General features: G+C 41.3%; 1 protein-coding gene across 1 annotated transcript in view; it reads right to left on the bottom strand.

The window, feature by feature from the left end:
* gmds (GDP-mannose 4,6-dehydratase) overlaps positions 1–19103 on the bottom strand; it is a 179962-nt gene that overhangs the window by 115764 nt on the left and 45095 nt on the right. The window contains exons 5-6 of the mRNA XM_085138085.1: positions 2349–2541; positions 1202–1306 (exon numbers count right to left, since the gene is read on the bottom strand). Of these exons, the coding sequence (XP_084994211.1) occupies positions 1202–1306; positions 2349–2541 (298 nt within the window). The remainder of the gene's footprint in view (positions 1–1201; positions 1307–2348; positions 2542–19103) is intronic.

Raw genomic sequence — 19103 nt, 5'->3', positions numbered from 1 at the left:
TTAGGTAAGAGGAGTGACGTCATGTTTTTGATGTGACAATTGCTGTTAATCAATCAGCCAGCCATTTACTACAATACTGTACAATACTAAGATGACTCTTTCAATATAAAGAAGGCAAACTATGAAAGTACAACTTTACTTTAGGACTATATTTTTTGCGGACTGAACATTGTTTACAGAAAACGCTACAAGGGATGCGGTACTGTATTGTGCAAAGGTCTTGAGCCAAATGTTATTTCAGTCAGACTTTCTTGTCCTATTTTGTTTGAAACACGTAACAGACAACTTAGCAAGGAAAAAAAATGAAATTGTATCTTTAGCCACTTTGTCGTCTTTCACAAAAACACAAATTCCAATTTCTTTAGCTGAATCTAAAGAAGAACTGACAGACATAAAATAGTATTATTCCACCAACAGAGATCCTAAAGAGCCATTACTCTGAAGTGTGTGTAGGGTGTCCTTAAAAATTTGATGAAGCTGGGAAGCTGGAGGTCAAAAGAAGGACCTATCAGCAGGGTGGCTGTGAAGAAGCCACACTTAAGGAATGGAAACGTGAAAAGGCTGAGGTTTGCCAAAAATTACACAGGAAATAGCCCCAAAATCAGTGGCAACAGATGGAGTGATGAATCCAAATGTGAAATCTCTGATTGAAATCTAAAGCAGGAAGTCAAGAGACATCCAACAGTGTGTGCCTAGAGCCATTTGTAAAACACGGCGGAGGCTTTGTAATAGTCTGGAGCTGCATTTTCACCAACTGGTGTTGGGGAATTTGTCAAAATTGAATTATGTCCCAGGAAAAGTACCATCAATTTTGATCCACGGAGCAGTATCATCCATGAACGCATTTGATTGTCAACAACTTCAGATTTTCAGCATGACAATGATCCCAAACTCATTACCAATCCAGCTAAAGCTTACCTGGTTAGAACAAACACACAATGGTTGATTCTGTTCATTTGGACATAGCGTTTAGAGTGGGAGAAACATTTCGTCACTCATCTGAGTGAGTTTAAATTAGAGTTTTAATATAAATATTTATAGCAAGAACAGAACAAAAGGCTACAAACTGTCATTGCATCCCATGTACATTTCTGTACATTTTAATAAAACACTGGTACCATTTCCCACTTTTTGAGAAAAAATACAAAGAAAGCTCAAAACATTTGCACTGTAGTGGTGGATTGTGGTGCTTGTCACTTACCTCTCCTCGGACTTTCATGGTTAAAGAGGATCCCGTTGACAGCAAACATGTTGTAGGCCTCTCGGAAGTTCACCACAATCCAGTAGGCATAGAGTTTAGCAGCTCCTGAGGGCAGAGGGAACAATAATCAGTATCAATTTTATATCAATTTAAATTAAATTTATGGAAGGAAATATCACTTCAGGAAAAAAATAAAGCCATTTTTATTCTTTGGAGACTTTTCTACACTTTATTTGCATAACAAGTCAGAATAAAAACTGCTTGTAACAATGATCAGTCTATAGAGTGAATCTTATAAACAGAGACCTGATCTCCTCTGAAAGACAAGCTACATTTCATGGAATACAACACACGTGGATCATATTTTGAAATCAAGAGCTTGAAGTGCAGATTCCTGCTGATTGAGTAAAAGCAGGCTTGTACAGAAAGTTCTCCCCATTTTCCTCCTCCCTTCTCCTACGACGAGGAGAAAAAACAAAGCAAATGAAAGGAGGAGCCTGTTGATCAAGCCATAGGTCAGGATGTACAACTGGAGGTGAAGGGAGGTCACCATGGTGACCACTGCCTCCCCTTCCTTGAGTCTAATTAATAAAGGTGCAGCCCTTCTTGAGATGGTATGCACCTCCCATGCAGCTTCAGACTGAGTGCTGACAGATGCGGAAAGTGTCAGTGAAGAGACCATTTAGACAACATAGAATATGAAAGACACACATACGGCCTGTGTGTGTGTGTGTGTGTGTGTGTGTGTGTGTGTGTGTGTGTGTGTGTGTGTGTGTGTGTGTGTCCGTACGTTGCATGCATTGAAAGTCAGTGTTGAGTGCTGTGGATATAAAGGTGTCTTTGTTAAAACGAGAGCTACTCCAAGTCAGACGGCTGGCCTCGGGGTGTGTGTAGAGCTCAAACACAGTCTAAGAACTGAAGCCCCCCTCTATTCATTCACTCACACACATGCACACACATACACACACTCCTAGAGAAAGAGAGAGAGAGAGAGTTCAAGAAAAAGTGGAGAAGAGGCATCAAGTAATCTCTGTTTGTATGCCCTTACAAGGCCAAGTACAAGTGTCTGACAAATGGTTAGAGGTAGAGAAAGTAAGGAAATCCTTGTGTGTGTTAATGTGGATGTCCATGTGCACATGCGTCTTACCGTAAGGTGAGCGGGGGTAAAAGGGAGTGGTCTCCTTCTGAGGGATCTCCTGGACTTTGCCATACAGCTCACTGGTGGATGCCTGGTAGAACTTGACACTGTTGGTGAGACCACATGTCTTTATGGCATCCAGGAGGCGCAGCGTGCCTACACCGTCCACATTAGCTGTGTACTCAGCCAAGTCAAAGGAGATCTTGAAAAGAGAGAGAAAGAGAAAGGAAAAATGACACGTCATTAAAACAACTTAATGGAAAAACTGCTTCTAATAGAAACTGATTTGCATTTTTGGTTGACTGTACAAAGGAGCTGTCAACTTTGGATATAATATTTGGGGTCAAGTCTTTTTTTCTTTTTTTTTTCGCCAGCGTGACCTTAGATTTATAACCAGAATTTTTTTTTCTTCTTTTAATCAGTCAAACTTTGAAAAAAAGAAAATACCAGAGAAATACTTTTGTAACTCAGGTATAAAACCAAAGAGGAAACTGTGATATAAACATACACAACATCATATCACAGGTCACCCTACATACACCATGACACCCATGCAGTGTTGTACTCCATCTCCCAGAATTCCTGTTTCCAATATGAAAAGCCAGGGGACTTAACAAAGACTTGGGGGGAAATTAAGTTTAAATTAGAAATGGCTGTGCGCATGCATGTTTCTGTGTGTGTGTGTATGTGTGTGAGTGTGAGAGAGAGAGAGAGAGAGAGAGAGACAGAGACAGAGACAGAGACAGAGACTGTGTGTGCTTGGACTGTGTGTGCTTGTGCGTGTGCCAGGTTGGCCTCAGGCTCCAAATCAAGCGTGATGGTTAAAAGCGTGCCAGTTAGTGGTCACCACACCTGGAGTGAGTGGCATGAGCCAGGTCTGTATGGAGGAAACGCTTTGGCCCTTTAGTGCTTTCACACCAGTGCTGCACACACGGCTGGATAAAGACCCCTTATTTAAAACGGGACCTCGGAACACTGAGCCTCTATTCCACTCACAGGACATACACACTTACATATAGACACACTCACAGAAACACAAGCAGTGAGCAGGTTTGATCAAGTTCAATTACACTCCACAACTCAGTGTAATTACCTGTGACGCTCCACTTACACTTTGACTTTGCATTCTGGCATTCGGTTATATTTACATCATTTACAAGAAAAAGTGAGAGGACACATACTGTACATTGTATAATGACATTTTCAGCTACCCTGGTTGACAAGGACATCAAGTGGGCAGAATATTAAAAATTTTCCAACAAATGAATAGAGTCCAAAAACAGCAACAACTGAAGCGTCAGAAGGTCCAGTTCAATACTTTTCTCTTTGACACTGACAGCAAAAGATGGATTTTAGGATCATAACAACTTTAAGCCATTGTATGATATCCACTTTGCACAGAGGAACGTTTGACTAAATACTGCAGTGTTTTTGTAGCCAACTACAGCTTGACCTTTATCAGTCTTTATCAGTTAACAAAAGCAGCCAGTGCTCAAAGCACTGGACACTTAAAAGCCTGGAAAAGTGTTACTCATGAGCCCTTTAAGAAATTACAAAAAAAGCTCAACTCCTCGAAGCAACAGACAAAGAACTGAGTTTGCACAGTAGCATAAAAGAGCACAAAAAGACAGGGACATTATAAGAAAAAACATCTATATGAGACATAAGATTTAAGAGGGAAAAAGTTTTGAAACATTTTAAGCACTTTTCATAAGATCAGATTGGTGAGTCCATGCATACAATTTTTATGTCCCAATGACAACTAAAATGAAATGAAATTCTATCAGGCAAAGTCTATTTACACCTACAGGCCACTCTTTCAATGATGAGGATGTACACATCCTGGACAGGGAGGAACGCTGGTTTGAGCGCGGAGTCAAGGAGGCCATTTACATGAAAAGGCAAAGACCATCTCTGAATTGAGGAGGGGGCCTAAGGGTACATCTTTCACCATCTGCAAAGCTGTGATTGCAGCCATTCCCCAACTCTCTGTCAATGGTACTTATGGCCATTGATCAGTGGTTCCTGATCAATAGTCATGACAATTTACATATTAATGATTAAGGAACTGACCTCACAGCCCATTGTTCATTCAGTGGTGCTAGTTTCAGCCATTGTGCAAATGTACTGTTTATAAGATTGGGGAAACCTGCAGTCAGCTGAGACTGAAGAAGTCACTTGGATGAATGACGAAATGTTTCTCCCACGGAAAACTCTGCGTCCAGATGAACAGAATCAACCTTTTGGGGGTTGCTTCCAAATAAGTGCCCAGAGGCACTTTGAGATGGCTGCTGAATAGTTGGAACTAAAAGGACGTTCTGTGTTCAGATTCAGATTTGGATATGCAAAGCTCCCAGAAGAGCTGCTTTAGTGCAGAGAAAGAGTAAACTTTATCAAGAGCAATAGAGGGGCTTTCCTTGTAAATCTGGACAATCATAATGAGGAGACAGATAAATATACTGAAAATATGAATCGGGAGCAAATCCAAGAAGATATCAAGACACTTTTACGGGGCTTCCCCTCCACCATGGAGACTACACAAACACACAAAAATAAAAACTTAAGCACAACAAAAGGAATAAAAATGCAAAAGGGTAAATTATGTTAACGTGCACACCATAGAGAAGTACCTGCTCAAACTACTTCGACCTTGTAAGCCATATTTTCTAAGACCCACTTTGTGTGCAAGGTTGTGGTGAGTGCGTGCACACACACACACACACACACACAGACGCATATATACACAAACCTTGTATCAAAACCAGCTGAGAGGGGCAGGGTCCAGGATGCCTTGACAGTTTAAATCAAACAAATTGCCCTAATGCCTCCATTCTCTGTCATTATGTAAGGCACAGCCTGAGCGCTGATGCTTTAAAGGCCAGACGTTTGTGTACATTGCTATATGTGTGTGTGTTCGTGTGTTCGTGTGTTCGTGTGTTCTGTGGGGGGTGGGGGTAGGGGGTTGCTTCTGGGCCCCTCAGTCGACCTGGCAGATATTGTTCTTTCTGGGAAGCGAGCCAGGCCCTGTCAGCATTGGGGGTCCACAGCCAAGCAAATATCCCGTTTAAAAAGCTTCTAACTGTCCAGGATATATTTGCAGTATTTGGTGGTTTCATTTCTTTCCTGCTCATACAAGGTTTGTTGAAATGCGTGCTTCAGACTCGGGAATGTGACTCCAGACGTGTAGGTGTGTGCGCACTCACGTATAACAGAGTGTTGGCGTGTGTCTTGACAGATGTATATGTATTTATATATATGAGCTACATTTATTCAGCCGTGGCCTTTCTGCATACCTGCAAGGCCTTATATACATACATACGTACATACAACAGTGGAGGAAGCATGTAAAGTTCCATTGTGCATTTACAAATCCAGGAACACATCCATCTCTCAACAATGTAAAAAAGAAAAAATCAATAACTTTGTATCATTTACTCAATTTTTTACACACATGGAAAATATAGATTTGAAATGTTAGTAGTTTTATATCATCATAACATTGGTCATTATTAGTACAGTAGAATAAAAAAAGCAAACCACACTAAAGACCAAACCAATTTGACATCCACTGGATAATTATATCAGGTTCAGAGTCACCTGATCCAGGCCTAACTATAAGAAGAAGTAGTAGTAGCAGTAATAGCAGTAGTAGTAGTGGTGGTGTTGTTGTTGTTTCTGTGTGTGTATTTAAATAAAATGTAGGACATGGGGAAATTCACACATACTGTGTTTGGGTGGGTGATCTGTGCTGGCATGTTCATCATGCAAGCAATCACAAGGCAAACTTACAGAGCTTTGATTAGCCCTTAGCATAAACTAGGCTAGATGCGTGTTACCAACTTTGTCTGTATTCAATAATCCACTTCTTTGTGACTTGACAAATGGCAGCTTTTATACCATAATGCAAGTAATGTAATATACTGGCATTCATACAAGGCTTTGTTCACTCAAAAGTGCTTTAACCATAACTTACATTTTAACCACACATTCATGCAGCACTCTAGTCTGTATACTTTAAAGACTTCATTTACCTCACCTCCATGATCACTTTAGAATCACCAATTAACCTCATATCATATCTTTGCCGGATTATCTGGAGGAAACACAAATATACTATATTCCAGAGACAACAGTAAAAATAAGTGAAAGTCACAATGAGTGGACAGCATTCTCACACGCTGACAGTGTGATACATTGCTTCTAACTGCAAACAACCAAATAAAGAAAATCACTGCGATGCCTTGGAGGTGGAGAGAACAGAGAGAAGGAGAGGCTGGTATGAAGCATGAGTGGAAAGAAGGAGAAACAGTAGAGAGAGAAAGTGCGTGTGTGTGTGTGCGTGCGTGTGTATGTGTGTGTACATGGTGATAAACATGGGTGGAGGTTTGTGGAGAGAAACCACAATCAATTACACCTTTACTCATCACATTACAGGCCAACTCAAATTAGAGCAGTCGTGTGTTAACAGAGCAAAGACAAACAGGCTAAATTCCCTCCAGCAGAGGGAGAGCGAGAGAGAGATGTTTAGATCAGACCTGGAGACCCATGTTCTGACAAACAGATCAATTACCGTGCTTTAAACTACCATCATCAGCTTTATGAAGCCGCTACTCTATAAAAACATCCTTTTGCACGAAAACACAAAGTCTTGATGGAGTGCTCTCAGTGTTTATAATAATATCTGGTGGCTAATTTTAGCAATTTTTTCCCCTCCATCGACAATCATTTTACATGTAAACAGTCCCCTCATTCTTATATTCAAGGCTCAGTTGCTGCTTACTAGCCAGTCTCAGTCCCCCGCTACCTTTTTCCCCATTATTAGCTGGATTATAGACCAGGCTGTTTGATATCATTCAGCTGCTTCTCCATAGAGGAACTGCAGTCGAACATACTCCAGTTCCACCATCTTGGACTGCTGCTGAAGGTAATTCTTCACCTAATGTGAAGATCCACTGTAACCTGAACCTGCAACCGTGGAATCGGTAAAAAACTGATTCATGTGCTTCTGCACTAAGCTCAATGAGGCCGCTGAGCCCAATGCAGTCCAAGACAGCAGAGTTGGAGTTCATCCACAGGATAAGAAACTCTCTGGAGAAGCATGACATGCATTTTACTCCCACAAAGTGCTAGGTAGATTAAATATTTAAACAGTGGCTATGGCTCAGGATGCAAAGCGGGTCATCTAGTAGTCAGAAGGTTGGTTCGATCCCTGACTGCTCCAGTCTGGTCACTCTTTTTATAGCGCAAATGTCTGCACACATACACCTATATAACAAAAAGTACCCGCCCTGCCTGCTATGTTTAAACTGGTTCTACAGCAGCATTTGTCCAATGGTCAAATTAGCTTCAAAGACACATCATGACATGGATGAGTAAAGGCAGGAGTCAAAGTCTAGCTTCTCTTGAGCAGTTTGTTTCAGCTCTTAACACAGTTTCTTTACCATTTCATTTGATTGTTTATTTCATTATCACCATTGGAACTTAAAGATGTAATGCTTACATCCTTAGAAATAAATACAGCAATATTGAAACTTTCTAGGAGCCAAGCAAAACTAGGGTTGTGACATCGTGTGTAAAGAGAAGAAAGCAAGACAGATGAAGAACTGCAGTGGAACAAAATCGTGGGGGGAAAAAAAGCATCAAAGTGTTGGAGATATAAATCACTAGTTCTGGTCAAAACTCCAGACTCCAGAAATTTATGATAATGATGGTGAAAAATCAACACTAATCTTCACAATAAATTGTTCAGTTGTCATTCAGACAGCACTGAAGTGGTGTTGTTGTATCGTAAAATTATTTGAAATTACTGCACAGTTTTCCATGATTGCGTAATCTTGTGACGGTAGCCTAAGCTACTGTTGCTGTATGCAGCCCCAAACGCTCTCCAAACAGAGCCCTCATCATGTGTTGTGATAAAACCTCAGAGAAATGTCTCCACCTCTAGTCCTGTCTTTTTGTGCGACTCTGTCTGTGTATAAACACACACACCTGCTAGAAAAACAAAAGTGCTATTTTTTTCCCCCTTCTCTGTGCCAATTCGCCTTTCCCCAAAACGTAGACACAATAGAGGTGAAAAATGCCGGGAGAGTAAGATACACAAAGTGAACAGCAAGAGACAAAGGCGCGGATGTATGGCATTGCATCATCAGGCTGGAACGTGTTCGCTCTTTGCTCTGCTGTTTTCTCTCAGGAAGATGATCAACGATCTTGCCCGCCAGCCGATGCATGTAAAACTACAGGTACGAGAACCTGTTACGGGAACCTCCAAAAGTAACATGCTCACCGCTTGCAAACATGAGAATGTTAGTAATCCTCAAATAGCACAGTACAGACAAACATACCCATATCTACTTTATGCCAAGAATTCCCTTGTGACCAACATTTACAGGTATAAGACTTAATTTAGACACAGACAAGCTGAAAGCTTTAATCTAAGTGCACCTGAAGGAAATACAAATACTGTGCATATTAATAGGACCTTGGGTCAGCATGAGCTGCTAAAAAAAAAAAAAAAGCATAGTGTGTATGCTTCACGTTGTTTACACAAGGTTTTTTTTTTTTAGAAACGTTAGGAGGGAATCGAAGACAGAATAGAAAACATTTTTTAAAAAGTGACGTAATTTAATACAAAACTGCAAAACTGAAATCGACATCTAATTTTATAGTGACATCTGCATATTAAATGGACTGGTTGTTATACAGTGCTTTTCTATTCTGCCTGAGCACTCACAGCACGCCTCATTTATGCAACCACTTTTTTCTATGCCTAAGTGCTTTCTTTCTAACATTCACTCTCTGATGGAAACATTAGAGAGCAACTTGGGGTTCAGCATCTTGCTCAAGGATATTTGGCATACAGACTGGAACAGCCAGGGAACGAACCATCAACCTTTCGATTAGTAGATGACCTGCTCAACCTCCTGAGCTGCAGCCACCCCAAATACTGCTTTACATATAGCAGTATTTCAATATTTTTCAGTATAAAAGCTCAAATGTTACTTCCATACCTGCAAAGACAGCTAATTAGTTTGCAAACGCTCACTATTTTACAAACCAGGCATGGAGACCATTTATCTTCAGAGTAAAAGTCGTTCCTTAAAACCAAAACCAACAGGCAAACACACAGCACTTGTAAACGATGGGGGGGAATAAGCATTTTTCTCTCGAAAACCAGTCTGTGACTAATATACAGGTGAAGTCCCTGAACTTCTGGGGAAAAAAGGAACGCACTCCAAAAACAACTCTGCATGACAGTTGCTCTAAAGTAGCAGTATCACGAGATGAAGAGCATAACTGGTTTCATTTGTAGCTGATAAAGAGCGTTCATCAGGTTGAAAATGGCACAGTCGTCCAGTAAAGAAAAGGGTTGGTGAAACTCGTTTTATGTTTTATGACAGCTTCCTTTCATGTGGAGAATGAATTGCACGAGCATGCTCTCAAAATAGATTTTATACCTCATTTACTCAGGTCCTTCTTTTATAGAACATGAGGCGTAGCACTGAAGTGTTGATCTACTTTACGAGTACTTAAGACATAATTGTAAGTACTTTAAAGAAAAAGCAATGTTCATATTAATTTTTCAAATCAGGTATCCGTACATGGCACGACATGCATTTACCCACTAATCCCCCACCCCACTGATGTTCACTCATCATTATGATCATATCTCAATCTCTGCATTTTTCTGTCTAATTACAGGCGTCTTCTATTGAGTCGGTGCAAGTGTTGCTGCAGCTATGGCAATGAACAAATACAAGTACACAGATCAGGTGGATGTGAAAGAGACGGATGGAGATGTGGGAGGGTGGCTAGAGCACGTGTGGACAGATACGTGCTGTGACAGCGTGTGTCAGGGCAGGTAGACTCGGAGTTGACGATTGACTGTCAAATTCAGGATTTATGCAGACGAGTCTGGAAAGTCCCAGTCTGCCTCGTGGCACTCCCATCTGCCTCTTTCTCGCTCCCCTTTTTCTCTGCATCGTTTTGTTTGGAAGATATTGTTGCGAACAGGTGGTGGCCACTTTCACTCCGGCCTCCCGCCGGCATTAAAATACTGGAAATCTGAAGGGTATTGACACCAGAGCAATCAGCTTATGGTTTTATTAAGCTAGTTTTCACACACTGCCAAGACAAGAAACACGTAACGAAAATTTTCTCTGCATGTTACATAACTACTGTAGTAACACTGGCAAGAATGTATCAGATGGCCTTTTACGATGCTGCACAGTGCTTTATCAAAAGAAGGCCACATCGGTCGATTCATCGTCACCATGATACTATGATAAGGACAAAGCATGAGTTATGTATACTGAGTGTCTTAATTAGAAAAGTATTAACTAGTTGATTCAATCATGTAACCAACCTAAAAATGTCCTTAGGATAAAACTTAACTTCAAGTGGACCTAATACCCTCATTTGCTGCTATATATATTGTTTTTGGGGGACAGTCAATGCAAAATTATCCTTTACTTCCCTCTTTTTTTAAAGCTTATACTAGATCTTACAGCCCCTTAGTTCATCTAGTTTGGGCACTACACCAACCTAAATTTTTGGCTACGGTCCAGTCATACAGCTTTAGACAAGATTTCTTGGTTCTCTTTTCGCACCCACATTCAGTTAGGGTTGCACACTCAGGGTTGGCCTTCGATGGCTTTGCTGTCAACAGAACGGTTTGAAAGTTCTGGAATAGAGCCACGAAGTTCCATTTCCACCTTGGCTGTCTGTGAAATGGTAACAAGAGTGATGCCAGTGATACTGGCATCAAATTAGCTGCTATTTGAATACCAGTATTCAGACAGGTGTATTTGCATACCCCATTCTTTTAGCATTGGATAAGAGTACATGTACAAGCAATGATAAAACACACTTCATTCTACTTTTCCCCGAATATCGTGATCTGCCCTGCAGACATGACCACCAGTCACTCCTACCTTGCAAACATAAACATGCTCGTAAACATGGCAACAGACCTTACCACGGTCATGCCTGCGGGGCTTTGTGGAGTAATCACGACACACCGACACAAGAATACACAGGTTGAAACCATTTTGTCATAAGTGACAAATTTTTGCTGAGGATTTCACTAGAAGATACTGCAGGTGTAAGATCATATCTATACTCCTACCAACTACAGAAAATGAATCGACTGTGTGTGGGGGGGGGGGGGGGGGGGGGAAATAAGTGAACACCAGGCTACTGCACTGACAACACTGTGTTTGAAAAGTTCCTGGCCTAAGTGAGCAACAACACCAATTTAGTGATAATGTACACTGAGACATGGTGAGGAAATTGAAGGTGACGGAGAAATTGTTTCATGGTTTAAATCCATATACCAACTCTTTCCATGCAATATTATTGCTCTGGAAAGTTCTGGAGCTCCAAACTGATCTTCAGTGTCTTTGGGGGATTGCAGCAAAAGATATACATTAATAGCAGCTGTTAAAATAGCTTTCTCTTTGCGCCTCTATATAAGCATTAGGGGTGCAACGATACTCGTATCGATATTGAACCGTTCGATACAGTGCTTTCGGTTCGGTACGCATATGTATCAAGCAATACAAAATTTTTAATTTATTTTATCAACTTTCCTTCTGACGGTGCTGTCTGTGTTGAGCGCTCAGTGGATCTGCGCTCGACAGTGCAGCCTAGGCGGAGTAGTCGAACGCAGGTTCACTGAGCGCAGGGCAAGCTAGCGAGACAGAAGTTAAGCTCTCCTTGCAACATGGCAAATTGAACCTCCCCTACCCTCATTCAGATCTGGCGTTTGGAACTATTTTGGTTTTCATGTGACGTATGGCCCTGAAGGTAAGCGCGTCATGGTAAAGCAGTAAGTAAAACAGTATGTTGGATGTGCCACGCAATGCTCAATTACATGGGTGGGAACTAGTGTGTTAGCGCAGTTAGCTCGATCCGCGGTAGCTCGTTAACGGAGATTTGCCGTGTTGTGGCGTTAACGTCATTTCAACGAGATTTACGCTGACAACACTAGTGGGAACACAACGAATATGACTGCACATTTACTCCACATCATCCTAGTGCAAAGACAAGTGGAAGCAGACAAAAACAAGCACGCATGCTACAAACTTTACCCGAGTCATTTAGACAGCCGTTAGCACGTGATTCTCCTTATGGGGACCTGATATGTTTAATATGCTGCTGAGAATATAGCCCAGAAGAAGCGTATAGTATAGCTTTATTTTGGAAAGAGCCATTTCTCTGTAATAAACTCTCTTTTCCAAAGATGAGTGATTCCTCAATCAGATACAGGGCTCGCAAAATCGCTAGCCCGACGTCCCAGTGCTAGCGATTTTTCTAGTCGGGCTACCAAAATCTATCTCTGCCCTGCTCTGCCCTGCCCTGCCCGTCGGCCTATCGTAGGAAGGAAAAAATTATGTCAATGCTTTTGCATTCTTTCGGAAATGTAGCTGGGTAATTATGTCATTGGCATCGGTGAGCCACTGTCAATATGTGACATATTGAAATCGCGTTTGAATTTGCGCTTGTTTTTTGCTTTCACTTTGCAATCGCGCGAACTGTGTATAGAGAGCGACAGCACTGATTGGCGAGTGATGATAATTTGCGCACCAATTCCTCTGACATCGTCTTATCAATCATTAGCTTACTATGCAAACATGACAAGTGAAATCTCCCGCAGCAAGCTTAAACATGTGAGAGGTTGATCGCGCAGAGAATCGCTGAGCGTTATGTTAGTGCGTGTGTAAAAGCAGCAGGATATATATTTTAGTTCTGCTGAGCCAAATAAGACAGGTCAGGGTGAAGAAGTGACAGCCAAAGAAAAGCTTACCACAAAACGGAAAAGTTATGACAAATCAGACTATAAGGCAAAAAGAAAGTGCAGCTTTATGGTTTCATGGACAAAAGAATTTCTGTGGCTGCAATATGACGAGCTAAATAACCAGGGCTGCACATAAGTGGTCCGCAGGTGCGCATTCGCTGTCAAAATAAAAAACGCGCACAAGATAAGAAGTTGCAACGCGTGTTTGCGTACATAAGGTTTTCAGGAGGAGGACAAACATTTGTTTAGAACTCTTAAAGATGTCGAAGAAGCACCTTTAAGCAATTACTTTGGTTTTCCTCCACCTCCAAAGAAATGTCAGAAGTAGTCCGAACCACAAAAGAAGCGCGTATTCTCGGAAAAGTGGTTGCAGGAGGTGAGCTGGCTTCAAACAAATGATGAACGCACAGAGATGTGGTGCAGAATGTGCCGTGAAAATTTAATAAATGACAAATTAAAAAGGCATGAACATTTTTTTTGTATCGAAAAAATATCGAACCGTGACACCAAAGTATCGAACCGAACCGTGAATTTTGTGTATCGTTGCACCCCTAATAAGCATGTATAAAACATACAGGTGTATGCTATATAATCTTCACTCTAAACTCACTCAAAGAACCCAGAAGAGCTACATCTCAAACTCTACAGGTCTCTATATCTTAAATGTTAAAGTTGATGACAGTAAAATTACTAAAAGACTGAACGGGGACTGAATGGGATATTTGGAAGGGTTGCCAGGAGGAAAGCCTCAAGTTGCACATGAACAAAACACAAGACTTCTGGAATGATGTTTGCTGGACACAAGGCCAAAGTGGAGATGTTCAGCCACAATTCAAAGCACCACATTTGGTGAAAATCAAACACACGACATAAGTGCAAATACCACCTGTGAAATACAGTGATGGAGGCAGTGATGATTTGGCCTTGTCATTGAACTCCTCTGTATTGTATACCAAACTATTCTAGAGCTAAATGTCAGGCCGTCTGTTTGAGAGCACGGTTTGATTGAAATCAGCTAATGCAAAACAATCCCAACTCAAAGTAAAGACCTCAACTCAAATGAAATGGTGTCATGCAACCTTAAGGGAGCTGTGCATCATAAAAGGTCCATCCAAACCTTAATAAAGTTAAACAGTGCTGTGTAGACATGGCAGACTCATAAAGTCAAGGAGAAAAAATGATTTCAGGTTAATGCTGCTAAAGGAAGTTCTACAAACTCCTGAATTGTGTGGTGTATTTTTTTCCACAGGACAATGTAGTTCTGTGTAAACATTTGTTTCTTTTGCGCTCTAACTACAGTTTTTGTCAAATAACACTGAAACTACATTCATCACAGAAAACATGGAAACTCCACACAGACAGGCAGTTCAAACACAAATCATTGCATATTTGTAATAAAATTACAAATAACCATATTTTCTACTAACTCACCAATAAACACTAGCTAATAACTAAACTATAACACGTTTTGTGACTTGTTTATAGCCCCCTGTTACATGAAGATGTATTGTACTGATTCACTTCAACTACATTTTTTCCTAACTTCTCCGAACTCAAATTTACCTATCCTCACCCCTCCCCTTTCGGGCCTTGTTTTGGGCCAGATGCATGAGCACTACTGTAGCTTTCTCTGCTCTAAATGTAAGTATTCATTTATCCATTTTCTTCTGTTTATCCAGGGGACTGGTGTCTATCCCAGTTGCCATGGGCAAATGTAATTACATGCAATTATAAAACTGCATTTTACAACTTACTTTTTATTTTGCTATGTGAACAATATATTAGTGGCTGAGCTGCAGTTGGGTGTTGCACACTGTGTTCAGATGAAACCTAATTGAAATTGTATAGTATTTACAGGGATACTTTTACTAGATTTGAGATATAAAGTTTAAAATTAAGACTTCTTTAGAGAAAAGGGTTTTTCCCTACATTTGATTATAATTGTAGATCTTTTTTGGATTAATTTGTAATGGATTTCTAGCATCTTCCATAACTGGAGATAAATGACTGATCACAAGTGCTTGAAGGCAGTCAAACCATTACACATGTACTTCTGTTATATATCTACTTGTATTACACATTTTCCTTACGCCAAGTAAGACAGCTGAAAACCACTGAATCACAACAATATCCTAAATAACACATAACACCTCTCCTCCCTCCCCCTCTCTCTGTTACTCCTCACACTTTTTTTATCAGCTGGCCAAGAGCAGATAACTTCAAAGTGAGCGGTCAGAAGAGAGGCAATGAAGGACCTCCCACACGTGAGACCCCCTGTCAGGACCAAACTGATCCTCTTTACACCTTCACCCTCCACCATTCCCCAACTATCCCCTCCACTGATCAAGCTGCTGGGGCTGCTCCATTTGGCTGTAATCAGCACCCAGCATCTTCTCTGATTAGAGAAAGCAGGGGTGGCGGGAAGTAAGACTTGACAAATCGGCACATTCTTCTGCAACTACTCTCCCCTTTCACCCCTCTTCATCCCCCCTCAATCCTCCTTTACCCCTCTCATAGACCCCACTTACATATGGCACTGCCCCCAGCCACCCCCGCCCATTCTGCACCACTAGCATGATGAATGCTATCCTTGTAAAGAGAGGAAGACACGTAGACACACACTTCTTCCCTGGTGTTGCTTGCATGATCCTGAAACAGAAGTGAAGTTTGGGGAGCACCCCCGCCCCCACCCTGCAGGTGCTACCTCTCTTGGTTGCACACACAGACACACTCACACATCAATTTGAATGCAATCGCCACCATAACAGCACATTCCCATAAATACACTCCACAGCTGGCCACAATAACGCAGGCCAACACACTTTGGCGGCCCGTGGTAGCTGTCACAGTGCCATGTGACCAAAATGGAGCCCAGATTCTCATTCCACATTACGCCCGCTTTAAACAACCTCCCCTCTCTCTCATTCTGTCCCTCTACAGTCCTGCCCCACCTCAAACCCCAGTCAGTCTATCCTGGCCCACCCAGGGCCCCCTGGACAGAAGCAGCACAACAGCTGCGTGTGTGTGTGTGTTCCTGTGTGCATGTGTGTGTGTGCGCGTGTGTGTGTGTGATTGTGTCACAGAGACAGGAAAAAAAAGCAGGACCCCAGCATTACATGGTGCCTACTGGTTATAAATAACTTCTTGTCTGCCTAGCAGACTCACTCAAAGTGACACTTGAGAGAGTTCTATGAGCTGTATGTTGTCCTGTCAGGTTTTATTGGCACTTGAGATGAGCACTAATGTATGACTAAGGAGATTAAACAGAGGAAGGCTGGAAACAATTAGCATGTTTACAGACACCTTGGTTACAAGTAACTGAGTAACTATGCACTTTTTGAAAAAGAATTTCTCCTGAAGGAAGTCAGTTTCTTGGGCAGGTCTATTTATTTTCACTAAAGCAGCATCAAGTTTATTATTAAGAAGAAGAATTAAAAAAAAGACTGACTGCCAAGACATTAGGATAAGATGCTGTATTTTTACTATTGAACTTTAACTACATCTCTCAGAAAAATGAAGGCTCAACTGCACATCCAAAACAAAACAAAGGATTTGATTTTTCTCATAGCTTCTGTGCTTTACACTGATGATGAATATCATTATGACCACTAGGGCTGGGCCATTCTATACCTTTCACGGTAATACCGGTACAATGTTAGGCAATGATAAGAAAATGAAATATTGCGATAGAATGTGGGTAAAACACGCATGTGCAGTGCCTTTGTTTTCATACGCACATGGCGAAAAAAAGCGGCGGAGAATGAGAAGGGCGAAAGTGGATCGTTGAATGAAACAGATGAACCAGAATTGGTTTGTAAAAATAGTGCAATTTCAGTGGTGTGGAACTGGTTTGGTTTTCGTCCGTCAGATTCACACCAAAGCAAAGTTTTTTGTAGAACATCAAGCGGGCCATCGTGGCGAAGGGAGGAAACACGACAAAGCTATTTCATCATTTGAAGCAGAAGCACTTGTTGGAGTACAACAACTAATAAATTTGTGGAGTTGTAAAGTATTTTGTCAATTATGTCATTATCGCATATTCTCAAATATATATTGTGATAAATACTTTTGGCCATATTGCCCTGCCTTAATGACCACTAACAGGTGACATATCACAATAACAGGGATTATCTCTTTGCGATAGCATCAGGACCACGGAGCAATGGCAGAAAATGGCCTTTTAGATCACATGGATGGCCGGGTTCATATCTCTCACTTACCTGGGAAACACCTGTCACCAGGATGCACTATGGAAAGAAGGCAAGCCGGTGGTGGCAGTGTGATGCTTTGAGCAAATGTTCTGCTGTGAAACTTTGGGTCTCACCCTCCGTGTAGATGTTACTTTGACACGTACCAGCTACCTAAGTGTTGTTGCACACCATGTGCACCCTTTCATAAAAATGGTACTCCCTTATGCCTGTAGCCTCTTTCAGTAGGATAATGTGTTCTGCCACAAAGCCACAAAACAAAAACAAAAGCAAGGAACAACGAGTTTGAGGTGTTGACTTTGCATTTAAATTCCCCAGATCTCAGTCCAATCGATTGCTACTTAATTAAAGAATATAAATTAAAAATGAATTAATTTGGCAGTTTAGCTCAGTGGGTGAGCAGGTGACCACATGCTGCGTAGCCCAAAAGCAGCAGCCCAGGTTGTTACTATTCAATAAAAAGTCAAAATGCCAAAAAAAATCATATTAAAAGAAGAATTAATTTAGCATTAAAACTATGCCAACGTGTGGATCTCACTGGGCCCCGGCTTGATTACTAACCCACTTGGTACTAACTAAAAACTAATATCAACATCAAACATTTTCCACCGGATTTTTCCAATTATGAAATCAATTTCTTCAAGTAAGACATCTTTCTTATGCATCAATGTGTTGAGAGAAATACATCAGTGATGTCACTAATACCTGCAGAGCCTTGACTGTGCTGGCACACTGCTAAACCGAAGAAGCCAAAAGAACAGGGATGGGTAAACAAAATTTCACACACACAAACGAGACGTCACAGTGGCACACATTTGTAACCATGTGAGTGTTTTTGTCTCCATTTCTATGGTGATGTCTGCCTTTAAACATCAGGACACTCCTCAAAGATGGTGTGAGGAGGAGTGGCCAGCCTTTCCCAACTCCGTCACACCAACGGCTTTCATCTGGAGCGTATTAGAGACATTAGCACTTTCTTATCTCAACGCCTCCCTCCATATCTTTCACCAGCTCCCCCCATTCCTGTCTCTTTCCTCCCACACAGTACCTGCTCATTTTACTTTTCTTCAACTGGGTACCTGTGTGTTCTTCAGATTTTCTTAAAGGTGCTACAGAAAAGGGAAACAGTACAGAGGTGGACACAAAGGAAGGGGGCATTACATTACACTGCCACACTGTTAAGTAAAGTCTCTTAAACTATTATACTTGTATTAAGAAATAACTGGCTCAGATTCAAGTAAATAAATCAGCACACATGCTCATATTTTTATATGAGCGCAAGCCAAGTCCACTCTGTTCTGTTTGAACGCAGTTCAGTTAAGGGAAGCAAAGATAATCAATCAAAACCCTGACACACACACACACACACACACACACACACACACACACACACACACACACACACACACACACACACACACACACACACACACACACACACACACACACACACACACACACACACACACACACAGAGCTATGGTGAATTATAATCACAAATTACACTAAAATATCTATTTAAAAAGAACTGTTTGTCTGTCTGCCTTGTTTGTGGACTGTGAAGTAGGCTTACAGATATTAGCTGAGTGCTTCAACAAATAATACAATTAAGCAAACACTTATTAACACACACAGACAAAAACACACATTTGCACTGGTCATCCATCTTGAGATGATGGCACTCCTGATGGCAGTCCTTACTGGGAAGAGGTATCATGCCGTGCTTAATGGGAGTACGTGCTGCAGAGCCTGGGCCTTGAT

This window comes from Neolamprologus multifasciatus, chromosome 17 (genome assembly GCF_963576455.1).
Source record: "Neolamprologus multifasciatus chromosome 17, fNeoMul1.2, whole genome shotgun sequence".
NCBI classification, from domain to species: Eukaryota; Metazoa; Chordata; class Actinopteri; order Cichliformes; family Cichlidae; genus Neolamprologus; species Neolamprologus multifasciatus.
Note: the sequence above shows the minus strand (reverse complement) of the source record. Positions and strands in the feature narration are given on the sequence as shown.